Source organism: Pongo pygmaeus, chromosome 10 (assembly GCF_028885625.2).
Source record: "Pongo pygmaeus isolate AG05252 chromosome 10, NHGRI_mPonPyg2-v2.0_pri, whole genome shotgun sequence".
Lineage (NCBI taxonomy): Eukaryota > Metazoa > Chordata > Mammalia > Primates > Hominidae > Pongo > Pongo pygmaeus.
Window position 1 is genome coordinate 107,790,530 of NC_072383.2, and position 17,862 is coordinate 107,808,391.

Below are 17,862 nucleotides of genomic sequence, written 5' to 3' on the forward strand. Positions count from 1 at the left end.
AGCAAAACAACAACAACAACAACAAACAGATCGGCTGGGCGTGGTGGCTCACCCCTGTAATCCCAGCACTTTGGGAGGCCGAGGCGGGCAGATCATGAAGTCAAGAGATTGAGACCATCCTGGCCAACATGGTGAAACCCTGTCTATACTAAAAATACAAAAATTAGCTGGTTATGGTAGCCTGCACTTGTAGTCCCAGCTACTCAGGAGACTGAGGCAGGAGAATTGCTTGAACCCGGGAGGCAGAGGTTGCAGTGAGCCGAGGTCGTGCCACTGCACTCCAGCCTGGCGACAATGCGAGTGTCTCAAAAAAAAAAAACCAAAAAACAAAAACAGATCTCACCGCCACCCCCCAAAACTGTTTGGGGTATGAAACTGTGTACTGGGCCATTTGCAAAAGGAATGGTTTGGAAAACCCACATTGGGGTGTGAGTTTGGCCATTTTAACTTTCCAGTTCATTGTCTTTGATTTTTTCCTCAGGCCTCATCCTCACTTGATTATGGAAGCTGGCAGATCTGCCCCGCCTCCCATTCTGCCGGGTCCCATTTGGGATTCCCAGAGTTTTCCTGATCTGTCGTTCTTGTGGTGTCTCATCAGGCTGAACCGTTCACAGGAGAACTCCCTGCCCAGCAGACACTGCCCATCCTCGGAGAAAAACTGCACCAGGTCTTCCACAGCGTCCTGGAAAACCTCACCAACGTCATGAGTGGCTTTTGTCTGCCAGAGCCCATTTTTAGCATAAAGGTAAAGTCACCTATGAGCGCAGGCGTGTAGACCAGTGGCGGAGGGTCGGAAGGTCTACCCCGTGACAGGAGAGGTCATTATTGAGTAAGAAATGAGAAAATGGTGGATCCTCTGTTGTTTTTATTTTATTTATTTTATTTTTTGAGACAAGGTCTCACTCTGTCACCCAGACTCACTGCAGCCTCGACCTCCTGGGCTCAAGAGATCCTACCACCTCAGCCTCCCGAATAGCTGGGAATATAGGTGCACCCCACCACGCCCGGCTAATTTTTTGTATTTTTGTAGAGACGGCGTTTTGCCGTGTTCCCCATGCTGGTCTCGAACTCTTGGACTCAAGTGATCCATCCGCCTGGGCCTCCCAAAGTGCTGGGATTACAGGCCTGAGCCACCGCACCCAGCCCTTCGGTTGTATTTATGAAGGACCTGTCCTCAAGGAATTCCTCAATTCAATTGTAAACATTGGCCTGACTTTTTCTCCTTGATCGTAAACTGGGCTTGTAGCAGTTCAGCTCAAGACTGAGAATACTCCAGTAGGACATTAAGGAAGGAGTCAGTGGGGGTCACCCTGCTTAAGGAGATGACAGACAAGGCACTTTGTTTGAAACACACCTCTGTTCGTCATTCACCCTTGCTGGGTCTCATCTGCTCACTCAGTAGAGAAACAAGAAGTTCTCTGATTTGCAGACTTCCTTGAAAGACCCATGATGCTCATAGCAGTGACTAACCGTCACACTGTGCTATATTGGGTCCATCTCAGGAGAGCAAATCGTGATGGTGATGATGACAATAACCGCCAACCCTTAGCAAGTATGTACCATGTGTCACCCCCCCTTTTTTTTTTTTTGAGAGGGAGCTTTGCTCTGTCACCCACACTGAAGTATGGTGGCATGATCTTGTCTCATCACTGCAACCTCTGCCTCCCAGGTTCAAGCGATTCTACTGCCTCAACCTCCCAAGTAGCTGGGATTACAGGCGTGTGCCACCATACCCAGCTAATTTTTGTATTTTTTAGTAGAGACGGGGTTCTACCATGTTGGCCAGGCTGGTCTTGAACTCCTGACCTCAGGTGATCCACCCACCTTGGCCTCCCAAAGTACTGGGATTATAGGCATGAGCCACCGTGCCCGCTGTGTCACCTTCTAACTACTTAAAAGTTCAATCATTTCATCCTCCCAGCAACCAATAAGGTAGGAACTCTTATTTCCATTTACAGTTGAGGCAACTGAGGGACACAGAGACTAAGAGACTTGCCGTGCTTCATACATGAGGAGGCAAAGATGAGATCTGAACCATGGCCATCAGGATTCTGACTCTGTGCTCTTCGCCCCCACGTTATGCTGCCTGATGATTATTGCCATCATTGCAACTTTTTTTTTTTTTTGGAGACAGGGTCTTGCTCTGTCTCCCAGGCTGGAGTACAGTGGTGGAAACACTGCTTACTACAACCTCGACCTCCTGGGTTCAAGCAATCGTCCCACTTTAGCCTTCCAAGTAGCTGGGGTTACAGGCGCCTGCCACCACACCCAGCTAATTTTTTGTAGAGACGGGGTCTCGCCATGTTGCCCAGGCTGGTCTCGAATTCCTGGGCTCAAGTGATCCTCCCGCCTTGGCCTCCCAAAGTGTTCAGATTATAGGCATCAGCCACCGCACCCCACAATAATTGCAACTTTTATTAGTTGGGGCACTTCGCAGTTTATGCATCAGTTCACTTTGAAACCTCACAACCACACTAGGGTGTTGGGGCCACTGTCATTGTCATCCAAAGACCAGTAGCATTGGCTACTGAGACACCCCGGAAACAGCATAGGGCAGCAGTTCAGAGTCTCAGGAGCTGAATAGCCTGGGTTTGCTTCTTACTAGCTGAGTGACTTTGGTTAACTCAACTAACCTCTCTGTGTTTCAGTTGCCTCAACTGCAAAATGGACAAAATCATTAGACTTCCTTTATATGGTTGCTTTTAGGGATCAAATGAGAACATGTAAAGAAAGGTCCTAGAACACTGTCTGGCACTGAGCAAGTATCCTATAAACATCAGCTCATCATGTGACCTTATGTTTGATGCCCCCACCATGCTGGCTTTCTGATGCACAGAGAGGGGGAGTCAGGGTCTTCCTATGTAGGGAAACTGAGTATTCCCCTGTGGTCAGGGGGCCATTCCGCTCTGGACTGCCCCAGAGGCTGCTGGGTCTGGATCTTCAGCCACTTGAGTGCATGGGGTCAGGATGGGTTGAGCTGTATCGGGTGCCCTGTTGGGGGTGGTGGTGCCCATGCCCATGCAGGGCTGGGGGCTGATGCTGTGGTCCCCACTTCAGCTGAAGGAGTGGGTGCAGAAGCTCATGATGACCCTCCGGCACCCGTCACTGCCGCTGCTGGAGCTGCAGGAGATCATGACTAGCGTGGCAGGCCGCATCCCTGCCCCCGTGGAGAAGTCGGTCCGCAGAGTGATGGCCCAGTATGCCAGCAACATCACCTCGGTGCTGTGCCAGTTCCCCAGCCAGCAGGTACGTGCTCCCCGACCCAGCCCCACCCCACCAGGGTGGTCACACTGGGTCAGCTCCCGGTCTGGCTCGATATCTGGCCTCTGATCAAGTTGAACTCCTTGAGACCCACTTATAGCCTAACATATCAGGGGCCGAGGGTTTCCTTTCGAGCCTTATGTGCAGAATCCTATCATTTACTCAAAGCAACAGTTGTTTGAATGAACATCAATATTCCTTAGGCCTCATTGCCTAAAACTCAAGATTCCTAATAGGAGTGAGCAGTTGATGCAGATGGAGTGAGCATTTCCCAAAAAATAAACTGGCTGACATCATTAGAGGAAACTGCAAGTTTTTTTATTTTTGTTTTTTCACTGGTTTGCAGCTTTGATTTTCCGCCCCTGGATTTTGTAGGTGATCATCTGGGAGCTCCATGTATATGTGTGTGTGTGTGTGTGTGTGTGTGTGTATATATGTGTGTGTGTGTGTATATATGTATATATACATGTATATATACACACATACATATATGTATATATGTGTATATATACACATACGTATATGTATATGTGTGTATATGCATGTATGTATATATACATACGTGTATATGTGTATATATGTGTATATATGTATATATACACATGTATGTATATATATACACGTATGTGTGTGTATATATATATAAAATATTTTTTAAGAATTGTACTGAGGTCGGGTGCATTGGCTCATGCCTATAATCCTAGCACTTTGGGAGGCCGAGGCAGGTGGATCACTTGAGGTCAGGAGTTCGAGACCAGCCTGGCCAACATGGTGAAACCCCCATCTATACTAAAAAACAAAAATTAGCTGGGCGTGGTGGCGCATGCCTGTAATCCCAACTACTCAGGAGGCTGAGGCAGGAGAATTGCTTGAACCCAGGAGGCGGAGGTTGCAATGAGCTGAGATCACACCACTGCACTCCAAAAAAAAAAAAAAGAATGTACTGAGATGTCTCATCATAATCATAGTTGCATTTGTGAACATGTTAAAAAAAATGGAAGCTATTCCAGGGTAGTATGAAATATTTGTTATTTACACATCGGCCTCACGTTGTTCATTTTGTTGTGGTTGTTGGTTTTGTGGGGCATTTGAAAGGCATTTGCACTGGGAAGAGTCCCTCTGCTTGTTTGCCTTCCTGCCCTCTGGTGGGAGGGTTCCCCACCATCATCATCCACCCACCCACAAATTGGTGATTTGGGAAACCAGAGGACAGTGTAGTTCAGGCCATTCTCAGAGGTTAGGAGTTCTAAGGGTTGGAATATTGTTTAGCTAAAGAAAGAATACTGATTCATGCTCCCATGTGGATGAACCTGTTGTGCTAAGGGAAATAAGCCAGGCACAAAAGACCACATATTATGTGATTCCTCTTTTTTTTTTTTTTTGAGACCTCCCGAATAGTTGGGATTACAGGTGTACACCACCATTCCCAGCTAATTTTTTGTATTTTTTTAGTGGAGATGGGTTTTCACCATGTTGGCCAGGCTGGTCTTGAACTCCTGACCTCAGGTGATCAGCCTGCCTCGGCCTCCCAGAGTACTGGGATTACAGGCATGAGCCATGGTGCCCAGCCCTGTGTGATTCCATTTTTATGAAATGTCCAGAATAGGCACGTTCATGAAGAAGGAAGTGGATTAGTGGCTGCCAGGGGCTGCAGCGCAGGGAAAATGGAGAGTGAGCACTAATGACTACAAGGTTTCTTTTTAGAGTGACGAAAATGCTTTAAAATTAGATGATGGTGATAGTTGCACAACTTTATGAATACACTACCAACCACTGAATGTACACTTTAAAGGGAGATGGTGGAATATGATGGTGTGTAAGTTATATCTGAACTAAAAAATAACAAAAGCCAAACTCTAGAGGGATCCCAACTGAAAAAGTACACACTTGGAACTTTCAGGAATTTGTCATTGATCCAGGTTTTTTTTTTTCTTGAAAAATATTTTTGATGCCAAAGGCAATATATCGATAACATTATGTCTAATGATAAAGACAGGACCCTTCCCCACCAGCACCCTGGTTTTTGCTAGAGTAGGACATTCCCATCTCCTCGTTCCCCATCCCATTCATATGTGTGGAATGGTATAAGGCGAAAAAGCACTCCTCCATGTGATTGCTGGCATGTGATTTCCAGTGTGAAAAAGCACTCCTCCATGTGATTGCTGGCATTTTGAGTGCTTGAATTCCTCACCGTTGAGGGGATGAACAGGGGTGTTTTAGGGTAGGTGGAAGGCTTTGGGCCTGGAATTTTCAATCTTCAAATGAGTCTTGGATGGGACCTCCCTGGGAGGCTGTGGTGGGTCCTTTAGGTCAGCAGTTCCCAACCTTTTTGGCACCAGGGACCGGTTTTGTGGGAGATAGTTTTTCCACAGACCGGGGAGGGGGATGGTTTCGGGATGATTCAAGCACGTTACATTTATGGCGCACTTTATTTCTATTATGATTACATTGTAATATATAATGAAATAATTATACAACTCACCATAATGTAGAATCTGTGAGAGCCCCAGGCTTGTTTTCCTGCACCTAGACGGTCCCATCTGGGGGTGATGGGAGACAGCGACAGATCATCAGGCCTTAGATTCTCGTAACGAGCGTGCAACCTAGATCCCTCGCATGTGTAGTTCACAGCAGGGTTTGTGCTCCTGTGAGAATCTAATGCTCCTGCTGATCTGACAGGAGGTGGAGCTCAGATGGTAATGTGAGCAATGGGGAGGGGCTGTAAATACAGATGAAGCTTCACTCCCTCACCCACTGCTTACCTCCTGCTGTTCAGCCAGTTCCTAACAGGCCACGGACCAGTGCTGGTTTGGGTACTGGTTTGGGGACCCCTGCTTTAGGGGACTGCTGTGTGTCATCTGAATCATCAGCAGTCAGACCTGTCTTGTTTTCCCATCCAGATAGCCACCATCCTGGACTGCCACGCAGCCACCCTGCAGCGGAAGGCCGATCGAGAGGTCTTCTTCATCAACACCCAGAGCATCGTGCAGTTGGTCCAGAGGTGAATCCTGGGTCTCCCCGTAGGATGTGGTTGTCACCTGAATCGTCGCATGCGTTGCACCAGGGTGGTGCTCTGGGGCTGTCTTCAGGGCAGGCTTGAACTGAGAGAAAGTGTGTTATAGTCCTGCAGTGCCATTACTAACAGCAGAACCCTGGGTGAGGTACTTTACTTCTGTAAATCTCTGTTTGTAAATCTCAGCTCGCTGCAACCTCCGCCTCCCAGGTTCAAGCGATTCTCCTGCCTCAACCTCCCGAATAGCTAGGATTACGGGCATGTGCCACCATGCCTGGCTAATTCTTGTACTTTTAGTAGAGACGGTGTTTCACCATGTTGGCCAGGCTGGTCTCGAACTCCTGACCTCAAGTGATCCATTTGCCTCGACCTCCCAAAGTGCTGGGATTACAGGCGTGAACCACCATGTCTGGCCTATAAATGTATTAAGTTTTGTGAAGTGCTGACAAATAGTAAATACTTGATAGATATATCAGATTGAGACAATGGGATGAAATAGCTTTATGTATGATAAAAGACTGCACAAATTGTTATTGTGGCTTTTGGGACAATTGCAAAGGAAAGTGGATGAATAATTGAATTTCATCTCAAGTAATTTATTGTACAGGGGTTTTCTGCTGCAGGACTATTCTGATGACAAAAGGATTTTCTTTTTTTTTTTGAGATGGAGTCTCACTCTGTCGGCCAGGCTGGAGTGTAGTGGTGCGATCTTGGCTCACTGCAAGCTCCGCCTCCCGGGTTCACGCCATTCTGCTGCCTCAGCCTCCCGAGTACCTGGAACTACAGGCGCCCACCACCACGCCTGGCTAATTTTTTTTTGTATTTTTAGCAGAGATGGAGTTTCATCTTGTTAGCCAGGATGGTCTCAATCTCCTGACCTCATGATCCCCCTGCCTCGGCCTCCCAAAGTGCTGGGATTACAGGTGTGAGCCACTGCACCCGGCTGACAAAAGGGTTTTCTGCCACTTTTCATGAAAAATTCACCTATCAAGAAAGCTTTCCTTATGAAGACAATCAGGGCCAGGCACTGTGGCTCATGCCTGTAATCCCAGCATTTTGGGAGGCCAAGGCAAGAGGATGACTTGAGGCCAGGAGTTGGAGACCAGCCTGGGTGATGTAGCGAGACCCTGTCTCTACAAAAAAAAAGAAAAAAAATGAGTCAGGCATGGTGTTGTGTACCTATAGGCCCAGCTACTCAGGAGGCTGAGGTGAGAGGACTGCTTGAGCCCAGGAGTTCGAGGTTATAGTGAGCTGTGATCGCACCATTGCACTCCATCCTGGGGGACAGAGCAAGACCTTGTCTTTTATGAAAAAGAAAAAAGGAATCAAAGCATTCTTGGATTTGAACCAGTAAATTCCAGGCATGTTTCCCATGTGCCAGAAACTCACAGGTACAAAGAATGTGAGATTGTAGAAAACTGGCCTTCTATTCAAGGAGCTCCTCAGCTGTTAGGGAGAGAGATTTTAGTGTGGATTCCCCACAAACTGCAAGTTTCACAGCCAAGGGCTAGGAAGGGAGTCCTCCTAAAACACATCGACTGCTAACCTTAAGCCCATCCTTTAAGCTTCAGAGAAACATCTAGGAAAAATGAACCATTAATAAATTAACTGAATTTTCTAGCAAATTTTCTGTGCTGAACATAAATATTAAAGCCCTGTCCTGTGTTGTGTAAGTATGTTTTAAAATCACATTTGGATCAGGGAGTCTTTTAGCATCTTGATCGGTTTTGTTGTTATTTGGTGATGCTGTAGTGAAGTGTCTACTTCCTCACAGCTCAGTGTCGCATCTCCTGAGAAACTTAACTCCTGTGTTCAGATTTTTGGAAGAACATCCAGGTTAAAACTTTGTTTTAAAAGAGAAGTGGCTAGGTGTGATGGCTCACACCTATAATCCCAGCACTTTGGGAGGCCAAGGCGGGTGGATTGCTTGAGCTCAGAGGTTCGAGACCAGCCTGGGCAATACGGTGAAACCCTGTCTACAAAATATACAAAAATTAGCCGGGCTTGGTGGTGGCCACCTGTGTTCCCAGCTACTCCGGAGGCTGAGGTGGGAGGATTGCTTGAGCCCAGGAGACAGATTACAGTGAGCTGTGATTGCACCACTGCACTCCAGCCTGGGTGGCAGAACAAAACCTCGTCTCAAAAAAAAGAAAAAAAAAAAGGGAGAAGCAAAATTTACATGGGGATCTTTTGGTAAATGTTTTTCCAGTTTGTCTTTTTAAAACGGTCTCTATACATTGGGTAAGTAATGGAAAAATTTTGTTTTTAACAGTTAAAGCTTGCTAAAATTGGCTACCCCTGTTCAGTATCCGAAATCTATTAAGTTTTTTTTTTTCTTAACCCTGTGGCCAGAAAGGCGCCCTCCCAAGTATCAGGCTTGGGATCTACTCCAGTTTTGCCTCCAGTTTGATGTGGGACTTTGGGCAGGGCAGTGTTCTTTTTAGCCTGCAGATGAATCAACTCCATATCCTTTGAAGGCCTCAGGATTAGAGGGTGCCTCTAGATACTTTAAAAAAAATTTTGGCTGGGCGCGGTGTCTCATGCCTGTAATCCCAGCACTTTGGGAGGCCAAGACGGCCGGATCACGAGGTCAGGAGATCGAGACCATCCTGGCTAACACGGTGAAACTCCATCTCTACTAAAAATACAAAAAAATTAGCCGGGCATGGGTGGCAGGCGCCTGTAGTCCCAGCTACTCGGGAGGCTGGGGCAGGAGAATGGCGTGAACCCGGGAGGCGGAGCTTGCAGTGAGCCGAAAATTGCGCCACCGCACTCCAGCCTGGGCGACTGAGCGAGACTCTGTTTCAAAAAAAAAAAAAATGTATTTTTAAATTAACTAATTAATTAATTTGTATTTATTTATTTTGAGACAAGCTGTCACCCAGGCTGGAGTGCAGCATTGCAATCATAGCTCACAACAGCCTTGACCTCCTGGGCTCAAGTGATCCTCTCGCCTTAGCCTCCTATGTAGCTGGGACCACAGTCATGCACTACCACTCCCAGCTAATTTTTTTGATTTTTTGTAAAGACATGGTCTCACCTTGTTGCCCAGGCTGCTCTTGAACTTCTGGGCTCAAATGATCCTCCCGCCTCAGCCTCCCAAAGTGCTGGGATTATTGGTGTGAGCCACCATGCCTGGCCTTAATTTTTTTGTTTTGTTTTGTAGATATGGGGTCTTGGCTATATTGCCCAGGCTTGAACTCCTGGGCTCCAGTGATCCTTCCACCTCAGTGTCCTTTCTAAAATCCTTTCTTTCTCTCTCTCTTTTTTTTTTTTTTTTGAGACGGAGTCTTGCTCTGTCGCCCAGGCTGGAGTGCAGTGGTGTGATCTCGGCTCACTGCAACCTCCTCTTCCTGGATTCAAGCTATTCTCATGCCTCAGCCTCCCGAGTAGCTGGGACTACCGGTGTGTGCCACCATGCCCACCTAGTTTTTGTATTTTTAGTAGAGACGGGGTTTCACCATTTTGGCCAGGCTGGTCTAGATCTCTTGACCTCATGATCTGCCTGCCTCGGCCTCCCAAAGTGCTGGGATTACAGGCGTGAGCCACCACGCCCAGCCAATCCTTTCTCTTTTTAAAAATCACAAAAATAAAATACTAAATATTTAGGTACTCAAGGAAGGGTGTGAGCATTAAGAGCAGGCTTCCCTTCTCCCCAGATACCGCAGCGGGATCCGCGGCTATATGAAAACAGTGGTGTTGGATCTCCTGAGAAGATACTTGCGTGTTGAGCACCATTTTCAGCAAGGCAAGAGATGCTGATGCCAACACCAGTGGGATGGTGGGGGGAGTGAGGAGCCTGAGCTTTACCTCTGTGTGGTGTTTTGTCTCCCCGTAGCCCACTACGACAAGTGTGTGATAAACCTCAGGGAGCAGTTCAAGCCAGACATGTCCCAGGTGTTGGACTGCATCTTCTCCCACGCGCAGGTGGCCAAGAAGAACCAGTTGGTGATCATGTTGATCGTAAGCAGGAAGAGGGCCTGTTACCCAGACCGGGGGTGGGTCAGGAGTCCACAAACATTTTCTTAAAAGGGCCAGAAAGTGGCTGGGTGCGGCGGCTCATGCCTGTAATCCCATCACTTTGGGAGGCTGAGGCGGGCAGATCACTTGAGGTCAGGAGTTCGAGACCAGCCTGGCCAACATAGTGAAACCTCATCTCTACTAAAAATACAAAAATTAGCTGGCCATGGTGGCACATACCTGTAATCCCAGCTACTTGGGAGGCTGAAGCAGAAGAATTGCTTGAACCCAGAAGGCGGAGGTTGCAGTGAGCCGAGATTGTGCCACTGCACTCCAGCCTGGGCAACAGGGCGAGATTCTGTCTCAAAAAATAAATAAAAAGTAAGCCAGCAAGTAAATATTTTAGACTTTGCAGGTTGGTGTGGTCTCTGTCGTGACCACTCAACACTGCCTTTGTGCAGTGTAAGCATGGCTGTGTTCCCGTAAAACTTTGTTGGGAGCCCGAGGTGGGAGGATCACTTGAGCTTAGGAGTTCAAGTCCAGCCTAGGCAGCACTGCAAGACTCCATTTCTTAGAAAAAAAAAATTAAAACTGGGCACTGTGACTCACATCTGTAATCCCAGCACTTTGGGAGGCTGAGGCAGGAGAATCACTTGAGGCCAGGAGTTTGAGACCAGCCTGGGCAACATAGGGAGACCCTATCTCTACAAAAAGTACAAAAATTAGCCAGGTGTGGTGGTGTGCACCTGTAGTCCCAGCTACTCAGGGGGCTGAGGCAGGAGGATCGCTTGAGCCTGGGATGTTGAGGCTGCAGTGAGCTGTGATCACACCACTACATTCCAGCCTGGGTGACAGAATGAGATCCTGTCTCAAAATACAACAAAAAACCCCCAACTTTGTATACAAAAACAGGCAATAAGTGGGGTTTGTTGGCGCTGGGGAGATCATGACTAATGCAAAGCACCTAGTTTGTGCCAGGTACTCTTGAAGTGCTTTCCAAATAAATAGTTGCTCATTTAATTCTCACAGCAGTCCTAAAAAGTGGGTACTGCTGTCACAGCTCTTTGGCAGAGCACAGAGAGGTTAAGCCAGTTGCCCAAGGGCACCCAGCTCCTAAATGTAGAGCCAGGATTTGAACCAATAGTCTGACTCCAGACTCATGAACTATTAGCCACAGGATATTGGATTTTGAGTCCTGTGTGTGGAGAAGGAGAAGTATGGAGTCTCTGTTCTTGTTTCTCTTTCCACTTGATAATAGCAGTCTTTTGTTTTTTGTCTGTTTTTTCTTTTGAGACAGGGTCTCACTCTGTTGCCCAGGCTGGAGTGCAGTGGCGCCATCATGGCTCACTGTAGCCTCTATCCCCTGGGCTTAAGTCATCCTCCCACCTCAGCCTCCCAAGTAGCTGGGATTACAGATTCACACCACCACGCCCAGCTAGTTTGTTTGTTTGTTTATTTGTTTGTTTTGTAGAGATGAGGTCTCACCATGTTGCCCAGTCTTGTCTTGAACTCCCGGGCCCAAGCAATCCTCCCGCCTTGGCCTCCCAAAGTGCTGGGATTACAGGCATAAGCCACTGCGCCTGGCCGATAATAGCAGTCTTTTATAACTAAAAATATTTTTCTTTGATATGTCCCTGGCAACTTACTTGGAAAATGTAGGATCAGCAGAATAAGAGCAACTTGGACTTCGCTTATAGTAGAAAGGGGTTTGGCAATTTTTTTTTTTTTTTTTTTTTTTTTGAGATGGAGTCTTGCTCTGTCACCCAGGCTGGAGTGCAATGGCACAATCTTGGCTCACTGCAACCTCCGCCTCCCGGGTTCTATCTATCTTCTATCCATCTGTCTTTTTTTTTGAGACAGAGTCTTACTCTATCACCCAGGCTGGAGTGCAGTGGCACGATCTCTGTTCACTGCAACCTCCGCCTCCAGGGTTCAAGCAGTTCTCCTGTCTCAGCCTCTGGAGTAGCTGGGATTACAGGCATGCGCTGCCACGCCCAGCTAATTTTTGTGTTTTTAGTAGAAACGTGGTTTCACCATGTTAGCCAGGCTGGTCTTGAATTCCTGACCTCAGGTGATCCACCAGCCTCGGCCTCCCAAAGTGCTGGGATTATAGGCGTGAGCCACCACGCCTGGCCTGGCAACTTTTTTTTGTAAAGGGCCCCAGATAGTAAAGATTTTAGGCTTGAGGACGTCCACCCCCGGTTGCCACTACTCAGCTCCATGAGCTCTGCCACTGCAGCCTGAAAACAACTAGACAATAGGTACATGAATGAGGGTGGCTATGTTCAATAAAACTTTATTTACAAAAACAGTCAGTGGGCAGAGTTTGGCCAGGATCTCAGAGAATAGTTAATACCCTGTCTCCTATCCAAGTTGCATTAATAAATATTGGGATTTTTGGTAAAGAATCATTTAAAAATCTCACGCAGCAGCTTTTAATCCTGGCTGTACGTTAGAATCACCTAGGGGGTGGGGAGACTTTTAAAAAATACAATTGCCCATGCCCCACCCTTGGTCAATTTAATCAGTTTCTAGGGGTAGGGCCCAGGCATTAGTGCTTTTTGAAAGTTTCCCTGTGGGAAACCTAAATGTGCACTGTATATTAGATAATATTATTGGTTTAATGTTCAGTTTCTTTGGTGTTTTAATGGTTCTGTAGTTAGGTGGGAGGGAGATATGTGCTAAAATATTATAAAGGATTGTGGTGTCTGCAACTGACTTTCAGAAAAAGAGAGAGTGTATGTGTGGATGAGCACACACGTTCTTATTAGAGAAAAATCAAATATGATAATGTGGCAAAAGTTTAACAATTAGTGAATCTAGGTGATTACTATGGGTTTTTAACATACCGATCTTCAATTCTTCTGTAGTTTTGAAGTTTGTAAAAATTAATTGGGAGAGAGGACTCCCCAAGTGATTGCAACGCACAGCCGGGACTGGGAATTTATGCCCAAGGAGATATCCACTCTTTGGGGGGAGTTCTATTACTAAAATAATATAATGCTTTTCAAAATACATTCTTTGGATGGAGTTTCCTGGAGTTTGAGTGTTTGTCAAGCAAAATATGCCTGTAATCTATGACGGTCAGCTTGCCATTCAAAGGCAGGTGTGTCTGTGGGTTATTTTGCTGTCCGTTCTTCTGTGCACGTATTGACTGTGTTCTGGGCATGAACTCATGAAATATCACGTGCACCAGAGGACAGTCAAGGCAAGATGGGTGGAGCAGCCCCCGGGTCTTGGGAATTGGGACATTTTCCTGGACCTCCTTGGTGATGGAGGCTAAAAATGTTGAACCAATTACAGTCTGGGGATAAATGTGAGATTCATTATTCTTCTGACTTTCTTGGTCCCATTTGTTAGAAAATAGTGAGTTCTCTGCACCTGATGGTATTTGGTACCTGACAGGTTTTGAACAAAGACTTGTGTATTGAATGATTATTTTGAAATGAATTTTTTTGAGGCTTTCAAAGGGACCTAGTTTCTGACACCAGTTCGCTGGTCATGGGACTTCGTTAGTGACGAAACAAAGCAAACAAAACATGATTCTGTGAACTAAAATATACAAGATGAGACTGCTTCACTAAGTTAACAAGAAAGAAAAAAAATTTTGTTTTTTTTGTTTGTTTGTTTGTTTTTGAGACAGAGTCTTGCTCTGTCACCCAGGTTGGAGTGCGGTGGCGCAATCTCGGCTCACTGCAACCTCTGCCTCCTGGGTTCAAGTGATTCTCCTGCCTCAGCCTCTCGAGTAGCTGGGACTACAGGCATGCGCCACCACACCTGACTAATTTTTTTGTAGTTTTAGTAGGAAACAGGGTTTTGCCATGTTGGCCAGGCTGGTCTTGAACTCCTGACCTCAGGTGATCCACTGCCTTGGCCTTCCAAAGTGCTGGGATTACAGGCGTGAGCCACCATGCCCTGCCTAGAAAAATGTTTTTGTTATTATTATTATTATTTTTTGTATGTAGAAGGCAATGGTTAGATTTTTTAACATTCACACTTAGATGTGTGGGGGGGAATTTAAAAAATGTTCACACAAACTACTCTTGAGTTTTCCACCTCTTAGAAAAGCACCATTCTAGCTGGTGGCCAGCACCTGTGCTGTCTGGCCTGGGAGCCACAAGCCTAGGGGATTGGTGGGGAGTACCACCACCGTTTAATAATAGAAGGCAAATCAGAGAAGGGAGAGGAGATTTAGAACACTTTCCTACCACATTTCTTCAGCATTGACGTTCCTGTGTCTTTGTGTATGAAATATCAATATGTTAAAGTTTTTTTCTGATGATAAAATCAGTATCGGTTAATTATAATAGGAAAATGCAGAAACACATGTAGAAAAAAATGCCCCACAGCTCTACCATCTGGTGACCTCCTGGAGACCAGTCTTAGTGGATACCCGGGGTGGGGAATGGGGGCATATTGCTCAGGAGCTCCGATATTTAGCATTCATTGCTCTGTCTTCAGTGGGTGGTTAGGGAGCACCTGCGCTGAGCCGTTCCCAAGCCCCATATGCACTTAGGGCACAAGAGGAGATGCGAACACCGGCTGCACCCAGCCCTGGTCCCAGCAGAAAGGCCTCTCTTTCAGAAGCAGAGAGGAGGGATGCAACACAGACACATTGTCCCTCCCTCTCCTGCAAGATTCAACCCCACGTCCCTCTCCTCTGAAACTGTGAGCCCCTTAAGTCAGGCAGCAATGTGTAGGGGAAGGAGCGGGAGGCTTTGGGGGCAGAATAGTGCTGTGTTCGAATCTGGCTCTGTCTTGCACATGTTTGCTGGCTTTGGGGTGAGGCATATTGCCTCTTTGAGCCTCAGTGTTCCTATCTGTAAAATGGGAATCAAAATAAGTAACTCTTCATGGGGGTGGGAGAATTTGGGGAGTTGTATATAAAGGGTCTAGCTGTTTACTAGCTACCTGGCACATAGTATGCACCTGATAATCACTGGCTTTTTTTTTTTTTTTTTTTTGGAGACAGAGTCTGGCTCTGTTGCCCAGGCTGGAGTGCAGTGGTGGGATCTCAGCTCACTGCAACCTCCACCTCCCAAGGGATGATCAAATCATCCTCCCAACTCAGCCTTCCGAGTAGCTGGGACTACAGGCACATGCCACCATGCCCGGCTAATTTTTGTATTTTTTTTTTTGTAGAGACGAGGTTTTGCCCTGTTGCCCAGGCTGGTCTCAAACTCCTGAGCTCAAGTGATCCTCCTGTCTCAGCCACCCAAAGTGCTGGGATTACAGGTGTGAGCCACACCTGGCCTAATCACTGGCTATTAATAGTAATGTAGGCAGGGGCTTAGTTGTATTTGTTTGTTCTTACCAGGCATTTAGGGCATGTTTTGGGGTGGATGAATGGGTGGCCAAGTGCGTGAGTGAGTGAATGAGTGAATGAATGAATGACTGGGGTGGGTGCACAGCAGCAAGTGGTGAAGGTTTGCATAGCAGGCTGTGCCGGGCCTGTTTGGAGAGCGGAGCAGCTGCCTGGCTTTTGCAGTGGGTGCTCCCCCAGCCGAGATGAGTGCTGCATGTTTCCCTGGGCTGGAGAAAAGCCATTTGGCTTCTTCTTTTGTCCCCTAAGGATGAGCTGTGTGGCCCAGACCCTTCCCTGTCGGACGAGCTGACCTCCATCCTCAACGAGCTCACTCAGCTGAGCAAAAGCGAGCACTGCAAAGTGGCCCTCAGAGCCCGGCAGGTAGGGTCTCGGGGTGCGGTCCCCACGATTAGCGCTTCCCCCCACCCTCCTGTGTGTCCCCTACCGTGCTCAGCCCTCACCATGCACGGTCCCACTGCGCTGCCGGCCCGTGTCCGAGCCTCTGCCTTCTCCCCTGGGAGGTTGGCTCACGCCAGCCCCCCCGCCCCATCCCTCCCCTCTGCAGATCCTGATTGCCTCCCATCTCCCCTCCTACGAGCTGCGGCATAACCAGGTGGAGTCCATTTTCCTGTCTGCCATTGACATGTACGGCCACCAGTTCTGCCCCGAGAACCTCAAGGTGAGACTGTCTGCTTCCTTTCACCTTCTACAGAGCACACACTGTGGCCCAGGTGGGGGCCTCTGGGGAAACGGCTCCTCCTGCCCCCCAGGTGCTCAATGGGGTGCAGGGCACAGCCACAGATGCAGACAGTTCAGCCCAATGTGGCCAGGGCTGCCCGAGGGGTCACCTGGGGACACTCTAGGAGAGGTGGGCATGGAGCCCAGTCCTGCAGGAAGGACAGTGTGACAGCAGCGGGGGCTCACCTGGTGCAGTTTACAAACCTCAGCCGTAATGGAGCATATCTGGAAGCTGTGAGCCCTCCCATGGCTGAGCTGTGTGCTCATCTTCCCTCTTCCTGGACTCTGGCTCATTTACATGCTCTCAGGTACCCCCTCAGTGCCTGATGGGAGACCTGTCCCAGGTACCGCCATCCCAGAGTTCTTCACTCTCAGCTCTCCCGTGATTAAATAGGGAAGGAGCCCAGTGCACTGCAGGGCACTGATCGCTTTTAGTGGTCAAAGCATGACTTCTCCCTGCTCCCACCGCCCCGACTCATCAGACTGGTGATTAAAAAACTTACTCACTGGCTGGGCGCCGTGGCTCATGCCTGTAGTCCCAGCACTCGGGAGGCCAAGACTGGAGGATCACTTAAGCCCAGGAATTTGAGGCTAGCCTGGGTAACATAGTGAGACCCTGTCTCTACAAAAAAATAAAAAAAAAACAGCCAGGCATGTTGGTGCACACTGTAGTCCCAGCTACTCAAGAGGTTGAGGTGGGAAGATCGCTTCAGCCTGGGAGTTTGAGGCTGCAGTGAGCTATCATCACACCACTGCACTCCAGCTTATCTCAAATAAACAAAAACAAAGAAAAATCTGAAACTTATTCACATTTACTTTTCCTTGTTTCCCCTTTTCATTTCCCATAGAAATTAATACTTTCGGAAACAACCATCTTTGACGTCCTGCCTACTTTCTTCTATCATGCTAACAAAGTCGTGTGCATGGCGTCCTTGGAGGTAAGCAGGAGAGGCCCAGAGAACAGCACTGACCATGCCAGTTCTAGTGTTCACTGCCGCTACCATGCACCTGACCCTAGGCCACATGCCTTGGTGAATGTGATCCTATCCTTTTCTCTTTAAGGTAGGTATGTTAATAGTCTCATCTTACAGAGGAAGGACTGAGGCTCAGAGAGGTCAAGTGACTTATGCAACGTCACACAGCTAGAAAGTGGCAGAACCAGGTTTTGCATTATTGGGTCTGCCTCATTCCAGATTCCATGCTAGTCACCACTGCTGTCTCGTGTCATTCCAGCCTCTTCCAGGCAGGGCACATTAAATACTAATCCCTGAGAGCCAAGTCTGAGGTACCTCATCTAAACTTTCTGACTCACGTGCATTAAATACCTTTGAAAGACTTTTCTGCTTGGAACTGCCAGAGCTAGAGGAGCCCAGGTGACAACTTAAGGTGACCCCCCCGCCCCCCAAGTGATGAGGCAGAAGGGTGTGGCCAGTAGCAAAACGAAGATTAGAGCCAGGTGATCCCAGGTGGTCTTGATCCTGGGAGCAAGAATTCAGGTCCTTCTTGAATTCAGGAACCAAGAGGTGTTGTGTTGGTTCCAGGAAATCAGAGTTTTAAATCTGCTCTTTTATTATTATTATTATTA

At 47.6% G+C, this 17,862-nt stretch overlaps 1 protein-coding gene across 4 annotated transcripts in view; it reads left to right on the forward strand.

Annotated features, from left to right (window-relative positions):
• The window catches only part of ACACB (acetyl-CoA carboxylase beta), a 155,637-nt gene that overhangs the window by 94,112 nt on the left and 43,663 nt on the right, over positions 1-17,862 (forward strand). For all 4 annotated transcript variants that reach the window (XM_054445373.1, XM_054445372.2, XM_054445374.2 and 1 more), the window contains 8 exons: positions 599-745; positions 3,058-3,246; positions 6,162-6,262; positions 9,934-10,022; positions 10,113-10,237; positions 15,807-15,920; positions 16,105-16,218; positions 17,126-17,215. In XM_054445373.1, the coding sequence (XP_054301348.1) occupies positions 599-745; positions 3,058-3,246; positions 6,162-6,262; positions 9,934-10,022; positions 10,113-10,237; positions 15,807-15,920; positions 16,105-16,218; positions 17,126-17,215 (969 nt within the window). The remainder of the gene's footprint in view (positions 1-598; positions 746-3,057; positions 3,247-6,161; positions 6,263-9,933; positions 10,023-10,112; positions 10,238-15,806; positions 15,921-16,104; positions 16,219-17,125; positions 17,216-17,862) is intronic.